At 41.0% G+C, this 25,856-nt stretch overlaps 1 protein-coding gene across 3 annotated transcripts in view; it reads right to left on the reverse strand.

Annotated features, from left to right (window-relative positions):
- The window catches only part of LOC122559142 (protein SSUH2 homolog), a 52,355-nt gene that overhangs the window by 8,803 nt on the left and 17,696 nt on the right, over positions 1-25,856 (reverse strand). For 2 of the 3 annotated variants that reach the window (XM_043708488.2, XM_043708489.2), the window contains exons 2-9: positions 23,570-23,668; positions 22,662-22,734; positions 21,777-21,906; positions 20,195-20,255; positions 18,375-18,499; positions 14,661-14,723; positions 10,952-11,034; positions 3,093-3,185 (exon numbers count right to left, since the gene is read on the reverse strand). In XM_043708488.2, the coding sequence (XP_043564423.1) occupies positions 3,093-3,185; positions 10,952-11,034; positions 14,661-14,723; positions 18,375-18,499; positions 20,195-20,255; positions 21,777-21,906; positions 22,662-22,734; positions 23,570-23,668 (727 nt within the window). The remainder of the gene's footprint in view (positions 1-3,092; positions 3,186-10,951; positions 11,035-14,660; positions 14,724-18,374; positions 18,500-20,194; positions 20,256-21,776; positions 21,907-22,661; positions 22,735-23,569; positions 23,669-25,856) is intronic. The other variant, XM_087994525.1, reaches the window with a different exon arrangement.

Consider the following 25,856-nt stretch of genomic DNA (forward strand, 5'->3'; position numbering starts at 1 on the left):
GTGACTATCGATAATACAAATATCTCAGCAAGAGGCCCAGCAATCGCTTCTCTAGCTTCCCACAGAGTTCTCGGGTACACCTGATCAGGTCCTGGGGATTTATCCACTTTTAACCGTTTCAAGACCCCAGCACTTCCTCCTCTGTAATCTGGACATTTTGCAAGATGTCACCATCTATTTCCCTACAGTCTATATCTTCCATATCCTTTTCCACTGTAAATACTGATGCAAAATATTCATTTAGTATCTCCCCTATTTTCTGTGGCTCCACACAAAGGCTGCCTTACTGATCTTTGAGGGGCCCTATTCTCTCCCTAGTTACCCTTTTGTCCTTAATATATTCGTAAAAACCTTTTGGATTCTCCTTAATTCTATTTGCCAAAGCTATCTCATGTCCCCGTTTTGCTCTTCTGATTTCCCTCTTAAATACACTCCGACTTTCTTTATACTTTTCTGAGGATTCACTCGATCTATCCTGTCTATACCTAATATATGCTTCCTTCTTTTGCTTAACCAAACCCTCAATTTTTTTAGTCATCCAGCATTCCCTATACCTACCAGCCTTCCCTTTCACCCTGACAGGAATATACTTTCTCTGGACTCTCGTTACCTCATTTCTGAAGGCTTCCCACTTTCCAGCCGTCCCTTTACCTGCGAACATCTGCCCCCAATCAGCTTTTGAAAGTTATTGCCTAATACCGTCAAAATTGGCCTTTCTTAAATTTAGAACTTCAGCTTTTAGATCTGGTCTATCCTTTTCCATCACTATTTTAAAACAAATAGAATTATGGTCTCTGTCCCCAAAGTGCTCCCCCACTGACACCTCAGTCACCTGCCCTGCCTTATTTCCCAAGAGTAGGTCAAGTTTTGCATCTTCTCTACTAGGTATATCCACATACTGAATCAGAAAATTGTATCGTACACACTTATGAAATTCCTCGCCATCTAAACCTTTAACACTATGGCAGTCCCAGTCGATGTTTGGAAAGTTAAAATCCCCTACTATAACTACCCTATTATTCTTACAGATTGCTGAGATCTCCTTACAAGTTTGTTTCTCAATTTTAGTCAGCATAGGTTAGAGTATTAAATACCCCATATAAATCCTGAGTAACTACCCACTCACCACATATCTAACTCAGATATCTGTAGCTACACCTCCCTCAGACCCTAACCTGCCATCGCCCTCTCTCCTTCAGGTGATGACACCTTAGCCCTGCCCCACTCTGGGCCCAATACCCCCTTACCCTGATCCCCCACATTCTGCTTCCCCCTCACCACCACCAGATCTTTTCTCTTCCCTCCTGTCCAGACGCACTGCCTCTCTTCTCCCACTCTGGGCTACATTTGCTTCTTCCCCCGGCGACCCATCCCCCTCTTTCCCATGGTCTGGGCTTCATCTGCCCCTCTACCCAATCTGTCCCCAGGCCTAGGCTCCTACCCTCCATCTTAACCCAATGCTGGACTCAACCTTCCCTCATGGGAAATGACCTTACCCCCTACCCACTTGGCACCCTACCCTCCTGGCACTTAACCTCACAATTACACAAAATGTAGCTGGCAGTGCACTTAGATTTGGTGATCTGGTGCCCCCGTGTCTGGGCAGCGTGGTGCAAAAATAGTAGTACTCCTTGAAAAACGCCTGAAAATAGCAAATTAGTTTCATGAATCAGGAAGTGAGAAATCATTCCAATCCTGACATTTGCTGTTGTTTCTCACTCTCTCACCTAGTGGTTGTTTTTGATTCTGGGCCTTTATGTTTCAGAAAATAGCAGCTGATTCTGTGGAAAAGGGATGTTGCAAAGTTGGGTAGAATAATTGTAGATTGGGAGGCAGGAAGTTTTAACTTGTGTTTGTAAAATTGTAAGATGCAAAGAGGGAATGCATTGCATGGTCCCCTGAAACGATGGTGTTTTTTCTGTGCTTACAGATTTAAAATGGGTGCCTGTGAGCAGCAGCTTGAGTTTGCCAGTACACAGAGCCCAAACTGAAGCATTTGTATTGAAAGGCTGTACAGTTAGCAGGCCAAGCAGCAGTTTTTACCAAGATCTTTGAATTTAGCCAATCGATTTGAAGCAGGCACTTGGATACCAAAAACGTATTAAATTTAAATCTGACGGTTTTGACAACATAGGACCAATCCTATTATAAGAAATACTGATATGTCATTAAGGGTATAAAAGAAGGGAACAGTTGGACAAAGAGCCCAGAGCAAGTTGCCATCCTCCAGAGGTAATGGCTCTTAGCTCTCGAGAGAGAATCGCTGGCTCTCTCAGCCTCATCATTGTCTTAGAAAAAGCACCATCTGCGTAACAATCGTACCAACAATGGAGAAGGAATTCCTGTCAGAAGGATCGATGGAGAAAGCACAGAACATTCTGATGGACATGTAACCTGGCTGTAATTTCGAGATACTAAATTCTATATATGTGAGTGTTACTTCTATTTATTGGAACAGAATACCATTAGAATCTTGCTTCATTCAGGAATAGTTAGTAATTAGAAGGGTTTTTATTCGGGTTTGTTAATAGTTTAGTTAGTTTGTTCGCTGTTAGAATTAATAAATAGTTACTTGTTGATTTTAAAGTGAGTATCAGGGATTTATTTTATTTAACCACTAGAAGTTGATAAAAAACAGCTTACACCACTTTTCACACTTTTCTTTACAGGTTATAGGGCGAGACACTCCTCTTTGGGTGTTTCGGTTTTAGTTCGCAGAAGCGGCGGGGGGGTGGGAGGGGGGAGGTCAACATCCACTTTATAACATGGCTCTGAGCTACTTTCCTCTGACAGTTCTACGTTATATGACAACTGTCAGATCGGAATTACGTCATCACTTTTCTGAAGGAGGTCTGGTTGGAATCTCTTGTCAGAAATCTCTTGTTAAAAAAAGGAAGGAATTCTGAGTATGATTGCCACTGCTTGGAAAATTCAGCCCTGTAGGTATTCACTCGATGTGATGTAGGAGAAATAATTTTGCAAGACTCAGAGGCACCACACAATTCCCACCTCAATTTGAATAAAGGACGTATACCCTATGTCTAACTGAATGGCTATAGGAATACAGTGCTCTATATAAACCTGACACTTACCATTTTACTGTTAGCTGTATGTAGAAGAGCAAATAGCCATTGGTTTTGCAGACATGGCAGGTCCGGGTGCCTCGGCCTAGACAAGGGCCACACCTGAACATAAGGACACTGATGTTATCTGGAGCAAACCTATTCATTCCACAGACACGTTAATAAGTCAAACATTCTCTACTGAATCATTTAGAGTTGCATCTAGACAGCGGGCATTTGATGGGTCTGAGGACTTGATTTTGGAAGAGCCAGCAGAAAAAGGCCAACAGCAATTTATAAACTTTAACTGTCAACTTTAAAGAGTAAAATTTAACTGAGAGCCTGTGCCACTAGTGAGAGTCTGTACCAGTGCTGAGAACCAGCACAAATGCACACAGCAGGCAGATTCATGGAGTGATGCACAGAAAGAGACTGTTGAGCCTAAAGCACCTGTGCTGGCTCATCCAGAGAGCTGTCGGCCAACCCCACTCACCTGCTCCATCCCCATAGGCCTTCACTACATTCTGATAGGAACAGCAGAGGACCAATCTATCCTTCAAGCCGGTTTTGGTTCAATCAGATTATGGTTAATCGTATTTTAATTCCCATTTTAGTTCCATAATCCCTCAGACACGTGCTTAGTTTTGAAATCTGCAATTTTCTGTCCTGTTTTTGGGGTGGGGTAGAGTTCCAAATTTTGACTGCCATTTGTGTATGCATAGGTTTTCTGACCTTACTTCTGAACAGTTCAATTGATATATATTTAGTTTTATAACTTGGCCTGACTGACTGGTAAAGGTAACTTCAGCTCTCAGCCTCTGCTTGATTGTGAGCCCATGGCAGTATGATTGGATGGGCTGCTCAACTGTAAGTACCATCACACATGCATATGATTCCATCCCCGGTTCACAGAGTCAAATTTTCCACAGGTGTTGCTGAATTATGATAGTACGCATTATAATTCCATAGGGTTAGGTAGGAATGTCTAAGACCAAATGGAATTAGGGAACTAGGATGGTTATTTGTTAATCAATGGGTAAGAAATGGCTGACGGAGAAAGTGAAGTCGCTTGGGGTCCATGGTATACTAGCTAAATGATTAGAGAACTGGCTGGGCAACAGGAATCAGAGAGTAGTAGCAGAAGGGAGTTTCTCAAAATGGAATACCGTGACCAGTAATGTTCCACAGGGATCCGTTCTGGGACCTCTGTTTTTTGTGATATACATAAATGATCTGGAGCTGGGCAGCAGGTCAGGCAGCATCCATGGAGCAGGAGAATCAACGTTTCGGGCATGAGCCCTTCTTCAGGAATGAAGAAGGGCTCATGCCCGAAATGTCGATTCTCCTGCTCCTTGGATGCTGCCTGACCTGCTGCGCTTTTCCAGCAACACATTTTCAGCTCTGATCTCCAGCATCTGCAGTCCTCACTTTCTCCTCATAAATGATCTGGAGGAAGGTATAGGTGGTCTGATTAGCAAGTTTGCAAATAACACTAAGATTGGTGGAGTAGCAGAGAGTGAAGGGGACTGTTAGAGAATGCAGCAGTCCGTAGATAGATTGGAGAGTTGGGCAGAGAAATGGCAGATGGACTTCAGTCTGGGCAAATCCGAGGTGATGCATTTTGGAAGATCTAATTCTGGAGCGAACTACATGGTAAATGGAAACCCTGGGGAGAATTTATGTACGGAGGGATCTGGGTGTTCAGGTCCATTTTACCCTGAAGGTGGCAACGCAGGTTGATACAGTGGTCAAGAAGGCATATGGCATGCTTTCCTTCACTGGATGGGGTGTTGAGTAAAAGAGTTGGCAGGTCATGTTACAGTTGTATAGGACTTTGATTCACCCACATTTGGAATATTGCGTACAGTCCTGGTCGCCACATTACCAGAAGGATTTGAATGCTTTGGAGATGGTGCAGGGGAGGTTCACCAGAACGTTACCTGGTATGGAGGGCGCTAGCTGGAAGAGAGGTTGAGTAGGTTAGGATTACTTTCATTAGAAAGACGGAGGTTGACGGGGGACCTGATTGAGTTCTACAAAATCATGAGAGGTATAGACAGGGTGGATAGCAAGAAGCTTTTTCCCCAGAGTGGGGTCTCAATTACTAGAAATCATGAGTTCAAGGTGAGAGGGGAAAAGTTTAACGGAGATATGCGTGGAAAGTTCTTTACACGGAGGGTGATGGATACCTGGATCATGTTGCCAGCAGAGGTGGTAGAGGCGGGAACGTTAGTGTCATTTAACGTGTACCTAGACAGGTACATGAACGGGCAGGGAGCAGAGGGATACAGATCCTTGGAAAATAGGCGACAGGTTTAGGTAGAGAATCTGGATCGGCATAGGCTTGTGTTGTAATTTTCTTTGTTCTTAGAACTGGGTGTGTACAGGAAACAAGTAGTCAGGGTGGTTGGATTTTTTGTTATATCTAAGTTGAAATAAAACTGACTAGAAAACTATTAGCCCTATATGTCTAACCAACCTTTAAATTCTAATACTTTAATAGTGGTATCTGAGGTTTGGTAGCTGTTTAAACTAAGCATTATTCTAACCAAAGAGTAATTTGGAATAAACTTTATAGTGATGGCTAAGTCACAATTTCAAGTATTGGAGTATGTTTACCAGCTCCTGTTTTCTGAATGTGAACCTTATGAACAGTAAAATAATTAAATAACCTGTGGACCTGTGTTACTTCTTTACTGAAGAGGAAACAGGTTATGGCCTTGGCTCTTTCATTAGAAAGTAGAATAAGAAGCAAAAACTTTTCACAATAGGAGATTGACGATACAGACATGGATGAAGGTGTTGAGAAAGTGTTAGCATTCGCGATAACATTTATCAAAAAGATAATTTATTCACTGCCTATGAGACATGTCAGATTTGTGTAAATTTAGAAGAAGTGAAGATGGTTCCATAGAAGAATGCACAACAGAATTCAATAGATTCTATGCAAGACAGTGGAAATTCTATCTGAAAGTTCTCTAACCAGTGCTGCCATTTAAATTCTTAGACAGTGCCAAAGTATGAATTCAGATGAACTTCTAATTTTGAGGGTGGTTAAATTTGCAGTTAAACACACACTGCTAGAAAAATATTCAGAAGCACAAAAAATTCCTTGGAAAGCATTCCTTTCAGCAGGTACAAATGGAGCAGAAAGTGGAGGGCACAATGTTGACAGGATGGTGAGGCTGTCTAGAAACAAGTTGCAAGTGACATGGACAAAAGGAAAACTTTAATAAAGAGAAATAAGGAGAGCAATGCTTTTGACAATGTTGAGAAGCAAACAGAATTTGGGATTTACAATAAAAGAATGAACTCCAGGAATGTCCAGGGTATGGCCAATGTTGCAAGTTAAAGTACTATTATGCCATGAACTGTCCCATATATATTAGAATATTTGAAACTAACCATGAAATGAAAGATTCAAAATATAGGGGCTATTATTCATAAGAAGTTTCATCCAGTGATGAATGGCAGAAATGTTAGTGTGGCAGAATATCTTAACTGTGCAGTATTGGACAGTGGATGCATTTCTACAATGCATGGAATAAAGTGACCAATAAATAAGGATTGGGACTAATCTGAAGAATTTAAGAGTTCCAATGGTTTCAGGTTTGGGGATGATAAAACAAAATATTTCAAAAATGTAATTCCTTGCAAAATAACTAAAATCAATCACCTTATTAGCACAGGCTTTATATCCAATGAAATATCATTATTACCAAATAAGATATTGATGAAAACAATGCTGACTAAACTGGATATGGAAAATGATGAATTGTTGTATTCGGGTAATCAATGAACCTGCAATTTACAAAAGTTTACAGAATATTTTTCTATTCCTTTAAATGGATATAAATTCTTCACTAAAGAATTTTTTTAACATGTTACTAACAACAGAGGACAGAAATAGGACAGACAAAACATCAGGTGTGTTCAAATTACGAGGCAATGTGACATCCCTCCAAGGTTAAACATTTTAGTAAGGGGTGCAGAAATAAGGGATGAGGAGTATAATAAACTTATAGAAGAGAGAAATGATAAAATGAGATTTATAAGAAAGGTCAAAGGATATCATGACTTACAATACATTTATCCTTAGCAAAGGATTTGAACAAAATAGTAACTATGAATTTAAAGGTGTGTGATAATTTTTATATTTTGTCGATTCGGTAAATAGATTGAGTCAGTTGACAATAATATATAGTGAATAAAGTAAAGTAAAATAAAATAAAGTAAAAATTGCCCTTTGGTCAAATGAAAAGGGACTGGACTTGGACCGCTGGCAAAATGTTTCATGATTGAATAATTAATTTAGGATATCCGTGCAAATATGAGCATAATAGTAATGAATATTGCAGCAAAAAGCCCTTTTCATAATGGAAAAAGGAACCATGTGATTAATAAGTAAAACGGTCAAAGTTTGACAGACCAGCCAAATTATCATTCACAGAAATATGGACTGTACATTTTTGCTTTTATTCATTCACAAAATGCAGGCATCACTGATCAAGCCAGCATTTATTACCCATCCCTGATTGCCTAGAGGGGAGTTAAGTGTCAACCACATTGTTGTGGGTCTGAAGTCACATGTAGGCCAGACCAATATGGATGGCAATTTCCTTCCCTAAATGGAATTAGTGAACCAGATAGGTTTTTCCTGACAATTGACAATGGTTTCATGGTCATCAGTAAACTCTTAATTATCACACACCTTTAAATTCATAGTTACTATTTTGTTCAAATCCTTGGCTAAATATTTAGTGAATTCAAATTCCACCATTTGTCATGTTCTGAATCCCTAGAACATTATCAGGGTCTCTGGATTAATAGTCTAGCAATAATACCATAGGCCATCACCTCCCCAAGCTAAGAATTTATAGCAGATGGTCAGAGGATATAATTCATATCAGTTAGTGTTTGGGAATTTTAAAGTTCCATCAGTAACACAGTTGGTTCTGATTAGTTCTATTCTCATATGACCCTGCATGATAAGAAAATCGTGTAATGACAGCACCATTTAAACTGATGGGACTGGAATTGCGTTATAGCCAATACAGTTAAGTTCATGTTATAGCCAATTCGCATTGAAGAAACGCACGTCAGAGCAGAACAGACATAAGTGATCAACCCCAGCTTGGGAAGAGGCTACATATTTGTTAGTTCAACATATTTGGAATATTTGAATGTACTGCATGGAGACAGAAAGGTAATCGTTAGAGCAGAAAACTCAGAAAGAATTCAGCGAGTCTTAAGGCCATTAGAAACCAGTTTCGATTGGGGGAGAAATGATTTATTATAACAGACAGGTACTTAAAGAATAGAGGGGTCTGGGGAGGTTACTGGTAAAAATAATAACTCTACAGCATGGGAACCAGACTGCTCAAATACAGTTTTCAAGGCTGCTTAGTCTGGACTACAAATTTGCAGATTCTAGTAGAGTTATGGAAAGTAACAAGAGACCAAGTACTTCTCGTATCTATATAGATACACAGCTCTGTTTATCAGACTGTCACAATTGACGTTTGTCTGATGAAGGACAGATACATTCTGATGATCAATATGAGGCTATTAGTCCCCAAAGACAAGTACTAAAACTGGAAAATAAAGTCACAAATTTACCAGAAGCAACCAATCAGTGGAGAAATGTGACTTTTATAAATATTGCAGGGCACTGGAAAATATAATAACTCGTTGAATGAACAGGATGAGGGGCATAAATAGATTGGAAACTTGAAGTACAAAATGGAAGGCAAAAAAATGCAGTGTAAGCTCAGATAGCGGCTCTGTGAGTCGCTAGAAGAAGATCATGAATCTTTAGAAGGAATTCTATTAATAGGAGGCGGGAGATCAAATAGTAACAGTCCAGAAAGAGATAGATTGCAAGGTAGTGGGTATAGCTTATCAAGGTCAGAAAATATAATACACACCAGACATACCAGTAGCAGAGGCTCAATGTGATCGGGACATCTTAGAGGCTACAAATGAATTTGAAGACAAGATTATCAAAGATGTCAAGCACAAGAGTTTCTAGGTAGTCAACTCTGTCCCATAGGTAGACTAGGTGTCATGTAATGGAATGTAGGAGGCTAAAACAAGGCTAGTGACATGAGCTTTTCAAGAAAAATTGGGGGATCAAGATTTGGAGATTCGCTGATGAAAGGAAAAGCAATTTTGAAGATTATCTTGACTTTATTTGAAACAAATACTTAGGAATATAGATCAATTGACATTAAAGCTACATTTTGCAGGGGAATCGGCTGAAAAGGGAAGTGTTTCTTCACCCTCCAACAAAGGCACGAAATGCAGTTGGGACATTCTGGAAGATAAATAAATGTGTACATGGTCTAAATGATACTTCTAGAGTCTTCTTGGCAAGGTCTAACTTATTAAAATCGGACAGTCTTCAGTTAAAATAAGATACTGCCAGCTTTTCCAGACTCTTTTCAGACAATTTTATGATGCATGGAGAGCAGTGAATTTGAAAACATTGTAATAAATGAGCTTAAGCATAATTCAAAATTGGAAGTAAGGATTCCAGGGGTTTTAAGGACATTAGATTGGAAATCATGCACAATTGATAAAGGGTCACTTTACATCAGCAATCTTTAGGAAATGTAAGCCCCATTGTTGTTCATCAAAGTGGGACCTCATAAAAAGATGCAGTGATTTCCAAAACTGAAGACTAATTGACAACTGAATTGGTTGGTCACTCAAACAAGGCCAGATGCCAATTTTGAAGTATTAAAGTTGAGTAAAACTGAAAAATTCTAAGGTGCAGGTCATTAGTTAAGCAAAGAAAACATTGAAAACTTAAAAATGGAACATTAAGTTTTGAAATTTCTGTCATTGGGAGATGCCTGGAATATGAAACTTTTTTTTTACTAATGGGTTCTGAAGTTCAAGAAGATTTATATTTTTCTCAGGGAGAAGGGAGTAAATGTTGTCCTTTAGTTTGGCAGGCTGAGAAAAACAAGAATAATTGTAAGTACCTTAGCAGGAGGAACTTTTATATTTGTTGAGGCAGTAGTTATGGCATTTTTCTTAGCAAAACATTTGGAAGAAATTCCATTAAGGTATTCAGCAGCAATATCCAGAGCATGCCACATTGTTAATAAGTCACTCTTGGATAACATACATTCAACAAAATGTATGAATGAATAAAAAAAGATTGAGGATCAGTGTTGCAGTTTTAAAATAGACGCTGGATAATGGAGGAATCTCCAATCTTGAAATGGGTGGATAGCAGCAGTCAGCTACCTGATTGCTCAATGAAGAAAGCAGCAAGCTCTAAGTAACCATTAAAAATGTTGGGAAAAGGGTATTTAGAAATCTAATATATGTTAAAAAGATTGGAATATATTATGTTGTTCTGCACAATATGTTGTCTGTTTTATTTTCATCATTACTATACTTGGTAATTTATTTTATAAAGAATAAAAGGGATAGAAGTTATCAACAAATGAGGTCTGTCAGGGATATCAGAGAACTAATAGAATTAAGGGGAGTGTGATGATTATAGAATAATTGAGTGAGAACTTGACTGAGTTATGTACGTGTTGTACACATAGGGAACAAGTAATCAGTGATCTTGGAGTTTTGGGCTGAGCAGGTTGAAATTTAACTCTGACCAGAAAAGTATATGCCTGGATTCTGTGTAACGAACCTCTGGTGTTGGACAACGTGTGGGATCCCTCCTGAACCTCTCTAAGCACTCTAAATCAGAGCTGCTGAAGCCAATGGTACCACGACTTTATCCTCACCCATCCCATCATCAAATTCGAGGTCCATACTGCAAACCACGTATACTCTACTGCACCATGTAAACAAAAGGCTATCACAATAGCATAATTCTTTGCAGGGCAGTTTAAACAAAATGATGTTTTATTTACCTTTTCATCCCTCTCCCTCCGCACTGGATGCACCTCTTATTTCTGTGCACTATTCCTCGGCTACCACATGGCAGACATTTGAGCTGCATTTAAAAAAAAACTGAATGTACGTGATATGCCCATGAAAATCAGTTGTCTACCGAGCCCATTCAATTACCCAGAGATTACAGGTGGCTCTGAAACAATCCAGCTCACCCTTGCACTGCGCAGCAGAGGACAAGCCCCATCCCTGATTGAAGGGATTCAGTTTGTAACAGTCATTGACAGAAGGAATGGAAGGAAAGGCAGAAGGGTGAGGATGAGGATGAGGATCTCTTCACCCAACTGAAGGTGTTGAAATGCAATATTGTATGGTATGTAAAACTGGCAATCCATGCAATCGTATTGGTTCTCTGCTCCGGTGAGAATGTCCCCCATGATGCAGAAATTTACCTGGATTCAACTCGGAAACTACTTGAAGGCTTGAGTGTAACAGGGAGTATGGCCTGGGATTGTCCAATCTTTACTCCTTTTTGAAGTTTCAATTTACTTTCTTGCTTCCTTCTCTCCTGTCCCCCTATGACAATAAGTGATAACTTGCCTAGGTAGATATTCTCACCTGTCAGCCAGCAAGCTGTGGAATAAAACCTGTAAGTGTCTGTAGAGAACTGCACACAGAACTAAGTACTACACTTACAGGCTTCAACTTTCAGATGAGACATCATCCAAGGCCTCTTCCGTTCTCTCAGGCAAATATGAAATGATGGCATGATCTGAGAAGAGAAGGGGTGCTGTCTCATGCATCCTGATCAATACCAATCCACCAATATCTCTAAAGTAGATTGCCATGGTTGGATCTTGCTCTGCACAAACCTGCTGCTGGGTTTCTGATATATAGCACTTTAAAGGTTGTCTATAAAGTGCTTTGAGATGATTTGGGGTCATTAAAGTTGATGTATGAATTCAAAGACAGGCTGTTTTTGAAGTCCAGTTCAATTGAATATTGTATCCTGCTCTTTATATTTTAATACTGCCTGCTGCAGAATCTTGGCTGTCAATACCAGATACGGCCCACCCACCCTGTGCTCACATACCTTGCCAGTTGGTATCCTCACTCATTCTTCTAAACATTCTGTTTATCAATCTGTTAAACATATTTAATCAAAAGTATTTCTAAATTCTATTTTTAAAGCTTGCCCTTCCGCAGAAGTGAAATTCTGTCTGTATTAAAATAACTTATTGTTTTAGCTCCCAGGGTGTGGCTAAGTTGGCAAGGCTACCATTTATTGCCTATCATAGTGCATAGCCATTTCACAGAGTGGTAAAGTGGTTAAATGGTTAACTCTCAGCTACAGATTGGAGTCGCATGTCCATTAGACTGGGTAAGGACATTGTTTCCTCCCGTAAAGGACCACAGTGGCATTATCACATTTCAATTCTCAAATTATCACAGTGAGATTGGATCTTCTATCCTGACTGGACGAATAGGTCATACCATAATTACAGGTCCAGTTACATGGCCACAACAATATAAGGTAAGGACATGCCCTGGACTGTGCCAGTGGCCTGGAGAAGCCCATATCAGAATACTTAGATCCCACACAAAGACTGAAATGTCTTTCCCAATGTGGTGTCTGGTTCAGTCTCTATTTTGTGCTGTTTTACTGAATCTGAACTGTGTTGGCCTAAACAACTAGCATTTCTGTGCCAGAGGATATAAGGGGTGAAGTCATCTTGAAGGAATTCTGCATTTTATTGCTGCCCAACAGCTCTCTGCTGATAAGCAGATATAATTACGATAGACCATTATTCTGATCATAGCAACATCTTGAACTTCAATTACAAAATTTGTTTTAAAGAATGGCCATACAGAAGGAAGTTGGCTGCGGATACAAATCCAGTGGATTCCTGACAGACAGACTTTGGAATGTCACACCTGATGATATGTCGAGGATGCTTCAAAGGTTGGACTTCAAAAAATGAGAAATGCACTTATAACCCCCTTTGAGCATCTCAGACTATGAACATAATGGTAAAAAAGATACCAGTCTGGGCGAGCGCCATATTTAACATCTTCCAGATGTTTAAAAGGGACTGGATGTAGGTTTGCTTCTCAAAACTCATTTAAAAGGGAGTTTCAACCTTGGTGTGCATCGGTTAATGGCCTCATTATCTCTGTGTGATGTGTGAGGGTCGCAGCTTTGAGAATAGCTATTAAACACAAGTAAAGAAAGGGAAAAAAGTGATTCTGCCAGCTCCTGTCAAAAAAGAACTAGGACAAGAGAACAAAAGAATCTCAAATCGAACTGCAAAGAGAAGAATCCCAAAATTGACTATGACTATCAATGGAACAGGAGAATCAACGTTTCGGGCATAAGCCCTTCTTCAGGAATGAGGAAAGTGTGTCCAGCAGGCTAAGATAAAAGGTAGAGAGGAGGGACTTGGGGGAGGGGCGTTGGAAATGCGATAGGTGGAAGGAGGTCAAGGTGAGGGTGATAGGCCGGAGTGGGGTGGGGGCGGAGAGGTCAGGAAGAAGATTGCAGGTTAGGAAGGCAGTGCTGAGTTCGAGGGATTTGACTGAGACAAGGTGGGGGGAGGGGAAATGAGGAAACTGGAGAAATCTGAGTTCATTCCTTGTGGTTGGAGGGTTCCTAGGCGGAAGATGAGGCACTCTTCCTCCAACCGTCGTGTTGCTATGGTCTGGCGATGGAGGAGTCCAAGGACCTGCATGTCCTTGGTGGAGTTGGAGGGGGAGTTGAAATGTTGAGCCACGGGGTGGTTGGGTTGGTTGGTCCGGGTGTCCGGGTGTTCTCTGAAACGTTCCGCAAGTAGGCGGCCTGTCTCCCCAATATAGAGGAGGCCACATCGGGTGCAGCGGATGCAATAAATGATATGTGTGGAGGTGCAGGTGAATTTGTGGCGGATATGGAAGTATCCCTTGGGGCCTTGGAGGGAAATAAGGGGGGGGAGGTGTCTCCAAGGGAAAACTTGCGCCCACACCTCCCCCCTTACTTCCCTCCAAGGCCCCAAGGGAACTGCAAGAAATGCAAAACTTGCACCCACACCTCCAGCACCACTAATCCAGAATCTGGTTTCCAGCATCTGCAGTCATTGTTTTTACCTGGTAACAGATGCTGCAAGGTTCTTCTGTTCATTCTTCACAATCATCTCAGACAGAACCATAATGTGTTAACTATCTTTTTTTGGATGAATTTCTAATCTTTGTGAATGTATGCTGCACCATTATTTCTTCTTGCATTTATCAACTGATAAACTCACTCTTTGTTAACTGAAGGAAGCTAGGTTAAATTGGCTCCTTTGAAAACATAAATTCATTTGGTCTTGGAGAAAGGTATCCGCAAGGGAGGAGATTCATTGTAAGTTAATGTGAGTGAGTGATTAAAGGATGGGGGCCAGATCATCCCTCTTCATTTGGCAGTTTGAAGATTTGGAGTATCCCTGTCTGGAATCAAAATAACTTGGAGACCTTGCAGAGGGTTTAACTGCAACATTGTGATGGCACTGCAGCTAAATAGTATGCCAACAGCTTTAAGGAGAATCTGCAAGTTGCTGGCAGAGTTGCTGGAACTGCACACTGACCAGAGTTAGCAGCATCTGATATGGAGGGGAGGAAAGGACAATTGGATATTGGAATAGTTAATCCTATCACTCACTGTGTACAGGTAAATAACTGCAAACTGTAGACTAGACCATACAATCTATTACTCACCATCCCTTTTCCACCACACTGTGAACATCTATATCTCCCCCGGCCCTTGCACTTGTGGCAACACTGAAATAAAACATAATTCGTCAAATGAAGCTGATTTCCAGCAGCCCAACTGCAACTTTACAAAATGCTACAAAAATCAGTTGCTCCTCAGGGATGGCTTCCTATGTTGTGGGAACTTCTTTTTTAAAGAATTCATAAGGGTAGTATATTGGCACTCATCTGAGTCAATCTTAGTCAATAACAAATGGTCACCAGTTTTGTGCGGACAGATTATTTGAATTTTTACAAACAATTCAGATGGTGTGATGATACTGATATTTTTCATGATATTGACAGTGAAAAATGACTTATTGTGCATTCTGTCAAACTGGTTTGTCAATCACTTCTTGTCCATCGCCTCAAGTGGAATAGCAGATGATCTTTATTTTAGCTGAAGGTGCTCCTTAAGTGCAGTCTGTGTCAGTTGCTGTTAACCCTGATTGGCTAAGTCGGTAAAGACCTTTGCTCCCTATTACTTGGAAAATCTTAGTTGTTTGTTGTTTCTCTGCATTAGAAACGTTCAAATCCAGAAATCATAGCTCTGAATGCTGTTTAAACATTTTAAATTCCAATGGAAGGTTTACTGTGTTTCAATTTAAACTCGAGAACTTTGAAGACATTTTGACAATATGCCTTTGATCTTCACTTGTTTGCTATTGATCCATCACATACACGGATCATTTACTTTTCTCAAGAAAGTTAAACTGGCCTCTCAATAAGAATTTGTCTGATTACCAGCAAGCTCTGTTTTTAACACACTCCAATGCTGTAATGAACTGATTTGCACGATTTAAGCATGGTAACCATATATTTCATCTGTAGATCTTTCCTACTGACAGTTCAAGCACAATGTTGCTTCATCAAGACAATGTTTTCCACATGTTCACCATGTCGCATTAATAATGACAGTCTAATACTCAACTGCTCATCAAGTACTGATTAACTCCATGGGTTAGTTTATTTAAAACAGTAAACCATTTTTATGGACGGAGTGGACAGTACAGCATCCAACTGAGTTTTCTCTGAGTGCAGCTTGCAAACACAAAGGAGACATACTGTCAGGCAGGGTCACAGTATTGTATACACAGTACACAAAGTCCTTAAAGATGAACTGTCTTAAAGGCGAGGTACAACATTTTATTCTCACTCTTTGTACAATAGGCTCCCCTCTTCAAGATGGATTAGATCTTGACAAACTGAATTAGAACAGAACAGATTGAATTAGAGACAGAGAATCTGGATTAGAGATGAAAGATTGGATTAGAGCTGCATTGTCTGAAAAAGGTTTCAATCATTTGGACTAGAAAAATCTATCTTTGAAAAATAGATAATTTTATTACAATAAAAAGTGTGCAGGGTTTCATGACAGTCAAGTCATCAGCATAAATCAGAGAGAAATTGGGATTAGATAGAATTAGTACAGATACATCAAGACAAAATAGATTTAGACATGCTTGGGTAAAATTGATAAGATTATGTTAAAATAGAGTAAAACACAGCAGAAAGAATAGGCTGGTCAGGTTTGAACCGAATTAGGATGAGAGAGATTAGGAGAAGAAAATTCTGAGGTAATGTTTTATATGTAAATTATTTATTTAAATTATTTCTATTTCACATTTAAAACAGATCCACACCAACCCTGGTGGTACAGCACTGGATACAGGCTTCTAACCACAAAAACACTTTTCAACCACCACCCTCTGCCTCTTGCCATGAAGCCAATTTTAGATCCAATTTGCCAAATTTCCCTGGATTCCATGGGTTCTTACGCTCTTGACCATCTTGCATGTGAGACCTTATCAAAAGCCTCACTGCACTCCCCTCATCCACCTCCTCAAAAAATCAAACCTGTCAGGCACAATCTCCTCCAGACAAAGTAGTGCTGACTATCCTTGGTTAATTCTTGCCTCCCCATGTGGAGATTTGTTCTGTTTTAAGCTCATAAATCATTCCAAATGTTTCCCCGCCATAGATGTTGAACTCACTGGCCTGTGATTCCTACCATTCTTCTCGAATAATGGTGCCACATTAGCTGACCTCCAGTCCTTTGGCACATTTCCTGTGGCTGAAAAGGGATTTGAGAAAATTAATGTCAGGTCCCCTGCAATGTCCTCCCTTGCTTCCCAGAACAGCCTGGGATATATCTCACCTGGTTCCTGATGAAGGGCTTTTGCCAGAAATGTCAATTTTTCTGCTCCTCGGATGTTGCCTGACCTGCTGTGCTTTTCCAGCACCACTCTAATCTTGACGTTATATCTCACCTGGGCCTGGGGATTTATCCAACTTTAAGCCGTTTAAAACCACTATAACCTCCTCCATCTGAATTGTAAGTTGTTCAAGTACATCACAGACCTGATTCTATACCTAGATCACTCTTCTCTATTGTGAATACAGAGGCAAAATATTCATTTAAAGCCTCAACCTTGGTCTTTCTGCTCCACACACATTGCTACTTTGATTCCTAAGGCCGTACTCTTTTCCTGGTTATCCCCTAGCCCCTAGTATATTGATAAAATGCTTTTGGATTTTCCTTTTATTTTATCCACCAGTTTTTTTCCATATCCCGCTTTGCTCTCCTATTTCTTTTTAAGCAACCCCCTGCACTTTCCACACTCCTTTAGGGTACCCACAGTTAACACTTCAGTATCTAAATTCCCTTTGTTCCTGATCTAATCCTGTACATCCGTTGACATACAGAATTATTTGGATTTGTTAGTCACACCTTTCACCTTTATGGGAATATGGTGGTCCTTTACTATCATTATTACACCTTTGAATATCTTGCACTGCTCTAGTGAGGATCTTCCTGCAAGTACCTGCTCCTAATCCACTTTGGACAGCTTCTGTCTTGTCATGTTAAAATTGGCCTTCTCGGAATTCAAAATGTTTATATTTGATCAATCTTTGGTTCTTTTCTATGACCACTTTAAATCCTAATTATATATGCTGTCTGAAAAGGAATTAAGGAGGTGGGTGAAGAGGCATAGGTTGGCATGGAAGACATGTAGGGCCATGGGGGTCAATAAGAGGAAAAGGTTGCATTTTGTTTTATTCATTCGCTGGATGAGGGCATCACTGTCTAGGCTAGCATTTATTGTCCATCCCTAATTGCTCAGAGAGCAGTTAAGAGTTAACAACATTGCTGTGGTTCTGGAGTCACATGGGCTAGACCAGGGAAGGTTTCCTTCCCTCAGGGCCATTGGTGAACCAGATGGATTTTTCCCAATAATCAACAATGGATTCATGGTCCAGATATTTATTGAATTAAAGTTCCACATCTGCCATGACAGACTTCGAACAAGAGTCCCCAGAACATTCCCTGTGCCTCTGGACTAACAGTCCAGTGATAATACCACGAGACCATTGCTTCCCCATTAAAGGAGTCTCCTCCACACCCAGCATTCTTTGCAAACGGCTGCTTCCAAACTCTTTCTAAGGGATAGTGGGCCTGACCTCAGTAAGCACCCTGCCCTAAGAGTAAAAGTAAAACTACCCAGGACATTTCTCCCGAGTCAAGATTTGCAGAGCTGGGAAATCCCTCAAACCTGAGTGTGAAAGTGTGGGCCTTAGCTGTGTTTATTTCAGTATCACAGTGAGAGAATGGATTGTCCCCAGAGGGACAGTTGCTTTCTTAGATTTAATGGCAATGTCTGATCAAATAGTGACAATTACCTTGACAGCTGCAGTGTGAGGAACCGGAACTTTCTTTACAGAATCCTGAAACATTGGTGGGGTCTCAACAACCACTTCCCATGGAAGGGGTGGAGATCCACATTCAGCACTGTCGACAAGCTGACCTGAATAAAAAGAAATAGTTGACAATTTTTAACCATACTTTAACACTGGAGCACGGGTCTGAGGGATGGATGCATCTAGGGCTACTGGCAGTACACCAACCTCCATCTGGTCTGTTGTCTGGGCCTACAAGCCAAATAAGAAAGCTAGTAAAACTTGCAAATTCCAGTTTAACTCATCCTGCGTACTTCAAAATGGAGCTCCAGTATGGCCAGTACATTCATTTCTAACTCGCAAATTTTTATGAACTGGTCTTTGTCTCTGGGCATTTTCAGGTTGAACTTTCTTTTTTTTATTTACTTGTCAGTTTGGACATTGTTGGCTGGCCAGCATTTATTGCCCATTCCTAGTTGCCTCTGTGAAGGTGATGGTGAATTTCCTTCTTGAATTGCTGCAGTCCACGTGCTGTAGGTAGACCCAAAATTCCCCACTAGGGAGTGAATTCCAGGACTCTGACCCAGCAATTGTGAAGGAACAGCGACATAGTTCAATTTGCAGCAGGGTTGCCTCAGAGAGTCACAGGTTCCAAACACTACATAAGTGCATGCATAGGCTGACCCTCTAGTGCAGTAGTGTATGAATGCTACATTGTCTCAAGGGCTGTCTTATTAAATTGAGACTCACTTAGATGAAGCTTAACTTCACTTCTCCCCTCTCCTGACAATAGTGGTCTGTAAGGTAAATTTGCCACGCCTCAAAGAGCAAAAGGTTCAGTTGTTTCTCAGGCCTCCAGCCTCACTGATCCTGCTTATCACTGAAATCATTCCCAGTAATTTGATCATTCACTTCTTGACAATTTACTGTTAATTACTGGTTGTATTTTTAGATCTCTTTTAAAATCGATCTGATCTGTCCTAAATCCTTCTGTGCTTAGTGTCAAATTTTGTCTGACCACACACTATAATCATTTTTCAATATCAGGGGTGTTTTATATAAATGAAAACTTGTGAATACAATAACGGATTGTATTTTTAGATCTGATTACAGAATATACTTTGATACATGGGAGTAAAAGTCAACATATACTGCTTTCTTATCAGAGACATAATAGTTGTGTGTTTAACTTGAAGTAGGGAGGAGGGACAGTCACCTCAGTTTGTCCAGACAATCATCCAACTGAGCTAACTGATGCTCCTGAAAGCAGTGTGAAAGAACAATAATGCGCCACATGTACATATACAGTTGTCTATAAAAATTATTGCTGTCCTTTTAAATTTGCATCTTTATTCAACTGCTTTTATGAACCAAATATAGCCCATAATTAGATCTAAAAATACAACCAACTATTGAAAATTTGACACTAATGATTCAGGACAGACAGGGAGTGTCTGAAATGAGGGCAGGAAGGGGATAGAGATTTAGGAAGGGAGTTTCAGAGCACGTAGTCTGTAGATGGCTGGAGATGAAGGAAGTGGAAGATGTATATTGGAGGAAGCCTCAAATAGTGCAATGTGTGTGACTGCTATGGAGCTGCTCACTGATAAACCATAGCAGTGTCTCCAAAGCCTGAGATTGAAATCAATGGCAACCTGCAAGCAGATTGGATTATTGCTTCATTTCACTGACTTGGTTTGAAATGGTGCCTTCCAGAATACTGCAGATGTGCATCATTAGACAGATTGTCATATGTTAGTAATATGTTGTAATGGTCACAGTGAACATGCTTAAATTGAAGGTTTTGCCAAAAATACACGTACCAGTAAACGGCTTATGTGCCCATTCAGTTGACCGGGTTTCAGTGAAAGTCTCCAGTCGATACTGAAAGAGATTTAAAAAAAACATTTTCCATTTAGCCAGTGAACAGCATAGTGGTAATGTCACTGGGTGAAAGGCCCAGACTAATGCTCTGGGAACATGGGTTCTTTACATCCCACCACAGTAGCTGGCTTAATTCAATTCTTAAATCTGGAATTCAAACTTGTCTCAGCAGTGAGCATGAAACTGTCATGAAAACCCATCTGCTTACCTTTAGGGGAAGAAATCTGGCCTATCTATAACCCCAGACCCAGAGGAATGTGGCTGTTTCTTAACTGCCCTGTGAAATGACCAAACAGTTCAAAGGCAATTAAGAATGGCCTACAAATGGTGGTCTTGGAATGCTGGCCCCATAAGAGGATTCTAAAGAACTGAGATTTATCTATAAGTCTCCATCATCAGAGGTCAATCGCCCATTGCTAGGGGCCTATCATGTTCTATCATTGAATCAAGGGGAGGAGGGAAATCACAATCCTCCATCACCGGGGACATTTATCACCCAACCCCTCCTTCACCCTCTTCCCCACATTCCTACAGCCACCTTCCATCACAAAAGACCAATCATATTCCATCTTCAGTCAGCAGGAGCCAGCCTGGACACGATTATCTCTTTCCTGAGTCTGGGTGTCTAGTTGCAGCCTACATGCTCATATGAATGTTGTTTTCTTGCTATGTATGAATATACAAATGACAGAGCAAAGAAATGTTGGGTGCAAAGCTGTCTGATGATGAATCCATGCAAGCCATACGGGTTTGCAATCATGTCTAAAGATGTCAACTGCAGACAGGCCTGCAGTTCGTTGGAAACACTAATAAGTGTAACAGGACTCCAAAAGTCACTAAATAACTAGGTGGAGCTTGTAGTGATTGTATTGAGGTCAACCAGATGGATCTCACAGAATATGAGATCATTGATTGAGATTAGATTAGATAAGATTCCCTACAGTGTGGAAACAGGCCCATCGGCCCAACAAGTCCACAATGACCCCCTGAAGAGTAACCCACCCAGACCCATTTCCCTCTGGCTAATGCACCTAACATTATGGGCAATTTAATATGACCAATTCACCTGACCTGCACATCTTTGAACTTTGGGAGGAAACCAGACCACCCGGAGGAAACCCATGCAGACACGGGGAGAATGTGCAAACTCCACACAGTCGGGGATGTTAATCTGGTACAATCAGGGAGCCCTCGTTGACAGATATAAAAAGGAGTCTCCCTGCACACATCCGACATGGGTGCTGGGGAAAAATAAGAACTACCAATGTCAGGCGGTAGTGTGGGGAAAAAAAAACAGGAGTCTCACAGGTTCTGCTCACTCAGAGCTGGCTCAATGTCACGTGTAAATAAAAGGTGACTTGGTACTGGCCTCTGTGGAGTTACTTCAGAGGTCACCCTGAGAAAATTCTGATTAGTTTACATGGAGGGAGGTGCAGAGCAGAAGACAGGCTAAGAAATGAATGGAAGCTGGAGTGATGTATGGTGAGGAAGTGAAAGAAAACGTTGATATAGGTGTCTTACCCTGTACATGTTAAATGGTGTGAGATCCTGAAAGACCATGTCTTGGGCAGGGTGACTGCTATAACAGCAGTGAGCATCAGCAAACTGTGTCAATGCCTCTCTCGCTGCCTCTTCAGTGATGGATGGAATTCTAGAGGTAAATAGACAGAATGTCAAGTCTGAATCCCAGGATCTGTTTGAAATGCTGCATTCCAAGCTTTCCATTTGGATGCAGTGTTCTGAACCGATCAACCTAAAGGAGCCCAGATGTTCTCGGTGTTGGAAGTTGATTTACCTCTGTAATGGAAGGGCTTCTGACATTGTTGCATCATGAGACCTGATAACAAGCAACACTCATCAGTCAGACAGAGTTTTAAGGTATAGGGGTACAAGTAGCCCAAGGGAAGAATTTGTTAATTCACCACAGCAATAAAGCAGCACTGAATCATTCAGCAATGCAACAATCAGTCATTAATATTAATGGTGATTACTATCATTCATTCATGGGCTGAGGGCATCACTGACTAGGCCAGCTGGAGTGACATATAGTCACCCTGGAAGGATGGCAGATTTCCTTCCCTAAAAGACATTAGTGAATATTTTGCAACAATTGAGTGTCACCGTTAGACTATCTTTTAATTTCAGATTTTTACTGAATTCAAATTTCACCATCTGCTGTGGTGGGATTTGAACTGTCTAGACCATAAGAGTATGGATTATATTCAGTACTTGAATCTGTTATACGAAAAAGTCATAGGACTGTTACTTGTGATCAAAGAGTAATTTTCAGACTGAGAATGGTCGAAATTGGAGATATTGTAAAACCAAGTGGAGTGAGTCTCCCTCTTCTGTGTTAAAAATTTGTCTAAGGGCTGACAACTCATGACCTCTGGGAAAACAGTGTACCTCCACTCCAGCTGTCGCTGAGGTTGCTCCCTCTTGTCAGACGGATGAATTGGTGGAGAGACATAGTTTTCATCTGTAACCAAGAAAGCAAAATTCAATTCACCAAGCCTTATTGTTTACTCCCAACTAAATAAAGTACCCAGATTGAAGGGTGTGAAGCAGGAGTTCTCTCAACAGGGCAGGCACCAGAACTAAATTTATATTGCTGAACAGCCCATTGTAATGCCTGAGGTGAAATTATATGCTGCCCCACCCATCAGTGTTCTCCAACAATGTGGCCATGGCCCTGTACCTGAACCACGGTGGTTCAGTGGTTAGCTACACAGCACTAGGGTCCCAGGTTCGATTCCAGCCTCGGGCGACTGTCTATGTGGAGTTTGCACATTGTCTGCGTGGGTTTCCTCTGGGTCCAAAGATGTGCAGGTCAGGTGAATTGGCCATGTTAAATTGCCCATAGTGTTAGGCGAATTAGTCAGAGGGAAATCAGTCTGGGTGGGTTACTTTTTGGAGGGTCAGTGTGGACTTGTTGGGCCGAAGGGCCTGTTTCCACACTGTAGGGAATTTAACCTAATCAATGGGTTGCCCAAGCTGCCCACCAGCAGCTTTGCCCTGGTGGTCAGTCCTTGCAGGTACTTTCAAGCAGCAAGCATTGAAAGGCTCTTTGGCCTTAAAGATTTTGCACTGATCCTGTGGTCCCCAGGAATTTTCACAGGGAGTCAGCAGATAGTGATCGCGAGCAGGAGTCCCCTAAGGAGCTCTGAAGTAGCTATCTTCAGCTCTTCATCATAATCCTCCTACTTGAAGCATTCATGGGAAGGTTATTCACCTGAAAACCTTCAAGTGTTCAAGCACACATTACTCTCATAGCTCACAATGACTGCTATGTGGAGGGTTCACTCCAAACCCACCTCCACCTACAACAGTTCCCTCGTAGCCCCTTATATTGTCCAGCATTTCAATAGGGGGTGCTGTTGGGCCTTCCTCATCCTCCAAGTCCTCTGGTCCACCTGCAGAGATCAGGACAATTAGAAGTGTGTCGGCCAGGCCAATGTAATATCTCTGACTGACTGCAATGAACTTGACCTATTGAGAACATTAGACAGGAAGTGTTTCTATAATGTCTGAATGGAAATCTTTCCATCACTCAATATTTAAGACTATCTAGGCTGCCTATTATATACCTTTCTTGGTATTCTGTTTCAGAAATTATTTAAAGTAAGGAAGGAGAGAAAGGTTTGTATTTGTATAGCCCTTCTCAACCTCAGGATGTCTCACAATGCTTGACAGCCAAGCACATATTTTTGAAGACATAGTTGTAATGAAAGAAATGCAACAGCCAAATGGTGCACAGCATGCTCCCATAAAACAGAAATGTGACAATACCCACATAATCCTTTCTAATGGTGTTGATTGAGAGAGTATTGCTGAGAGAAATACCCTATGCTTTTTTGAAATCGTACTTTTCTTTAGGCAGCTGAGGGCTTGACATTGAACTGCAGTGTCAATCTAGAATTTACAACGGCTTCTGTAGTGGGAATTGAGCCCACAAATAATTGACAGAAATAGAAGAGCACTACCACTGTGCCACAGCTGACACTCAGGCTGCAATGGAAGTGAGTATTCTGTAGGGAGCATAACAGCGACTGAGTTAATACCATCAACAATACACAAAATCCCAAGGTGAATAACTACTTAATTGTAGTCTTGGACTTGCAAATTACACTGGGAAATCTGATGTGTGTGTGAGTGTTTGGCAGAAAAATAAAATAGGAAAGGTGGCCTGACCATGGCTAACAAGAGGAAGTAGGTCCAAGGAAGGGACATACAAATTAGCCAAAAATGCAGTATACCTAAGGATTAGGAGCAGTTTAGATTTCAGCGAAGGAGGATGAAGGGATTGATTAAGAGGGGATTATTCAATACAAGAGTAAGCTCATACAGAACATATAAACTGATTGAAAAAAGAAAAAGATCAGTGAAGACAGGGACCCGGGTTTGATTCCAGCCTCGGGTGACTGTTTGGAGTTTGCACGTTCTCCCTGTGTCTGCGTGGGTCACCTCTGGGTGCTCTGGTTTCCTCCCATAGTCCAAAGATGTGCAGGTCAGGTGAATTGGCCATGCTAAATTGCCCATAGTGTTAGGTGCATTAGTCAAGAGGGAAACAGGTCTGGGTGAGTTATTCTTCAGAGGGTCGGTGTGGACTTGTTGGGCCAAATGGCCTGTTTCCACATTGTAAGGAATCGAATCTAAATATAGGTCCCTTACAGCCCAGAAACAGGAGAAATTATAATGGGGAACAGAGATCGCAGACCAATTAAATATACATTTTGGTTCTTCCTTTTGGTGTAAGGAGGATACGAATAATATCCCAAAAGTTTCAGGAGTACAGGGTCTTCTGAGAGGGAAAGACTGAAGGAAAGCAATATTACTAAGGAAATTATGCTAGGAAAATCAATGGGATCAAAGACCAATAAATCCCCAGAGCACAATAACCTAATCAGAGTACTTGAAAAAGTGGCCTTCGTAACAGCGGATACATTGATGGTCATCTTTCAAGCTTCTATACACTCTGGAATAGCTCTTATGGATTAGGAGGTAGCTAATGTAACCCTGTTATTTAAAAACGGATGTAGAGAGAACACAGCGAATAGTGGGGCAAATGCTGGAGCCCATTATAAAAGGTTTAATAGCAGAGCACATAAAAAACAGTGACCAGATCACTCAGAGTCAGCGTGGATTTACAAGTAGGAAATCCTACTTGACCAATCGTCTGGAATTTTTCAAGGATGTAATTAGTAGAGTTGATGAGGGGGAGCCAGTGGATGTAGTATATTTGGTTTAGAGAAGGCCTGAATAAGAGTTTAACATATAAAATTAAAGCACATAGGACTGGGGGTATGTACTGACATAGATTTGCAGGTGTGGTGAGGAAAGAAGCTGTCAACTGCTGGAAGATATCAAAGTAGGCAGAAAGGTAATAAGTGGAATTCAATCTAGAGAAGACTGGAGGTAATTAGCAAGGGAAAACAGTGCAAAGCAAAAGCAAAGAACGATAGAATGTAAGAAATGTAGGGGTACAGATGGACCTAGGACACCTGAAGGTGGCTAGACGGGTAGATAAGGTAGTCATGAAGGTATTTGAGATACAGCTAAGATGTCAAGTGTAAGAGCAGGGAGATTATGGTGGGACTGCAT

Source organism: Chiloscyllium plagiosum, unplaced genomic scaffold, assembly GCF_037043375.1.
Source record: "Chiloscyllium plagiosum isolate Xiang-an unplaced genomic scaffold, Cpla_swu_hap1 HiC_scaffold_14, whole genome shotgun sequence".
Lineage (NCBI taxonomy): Eukaryota > Metazoa > Chordata > Chondrichthyes > Orectolobiformes > Hemiscylliidae > Chiloscyllium > Chiloscyllium plagiosum.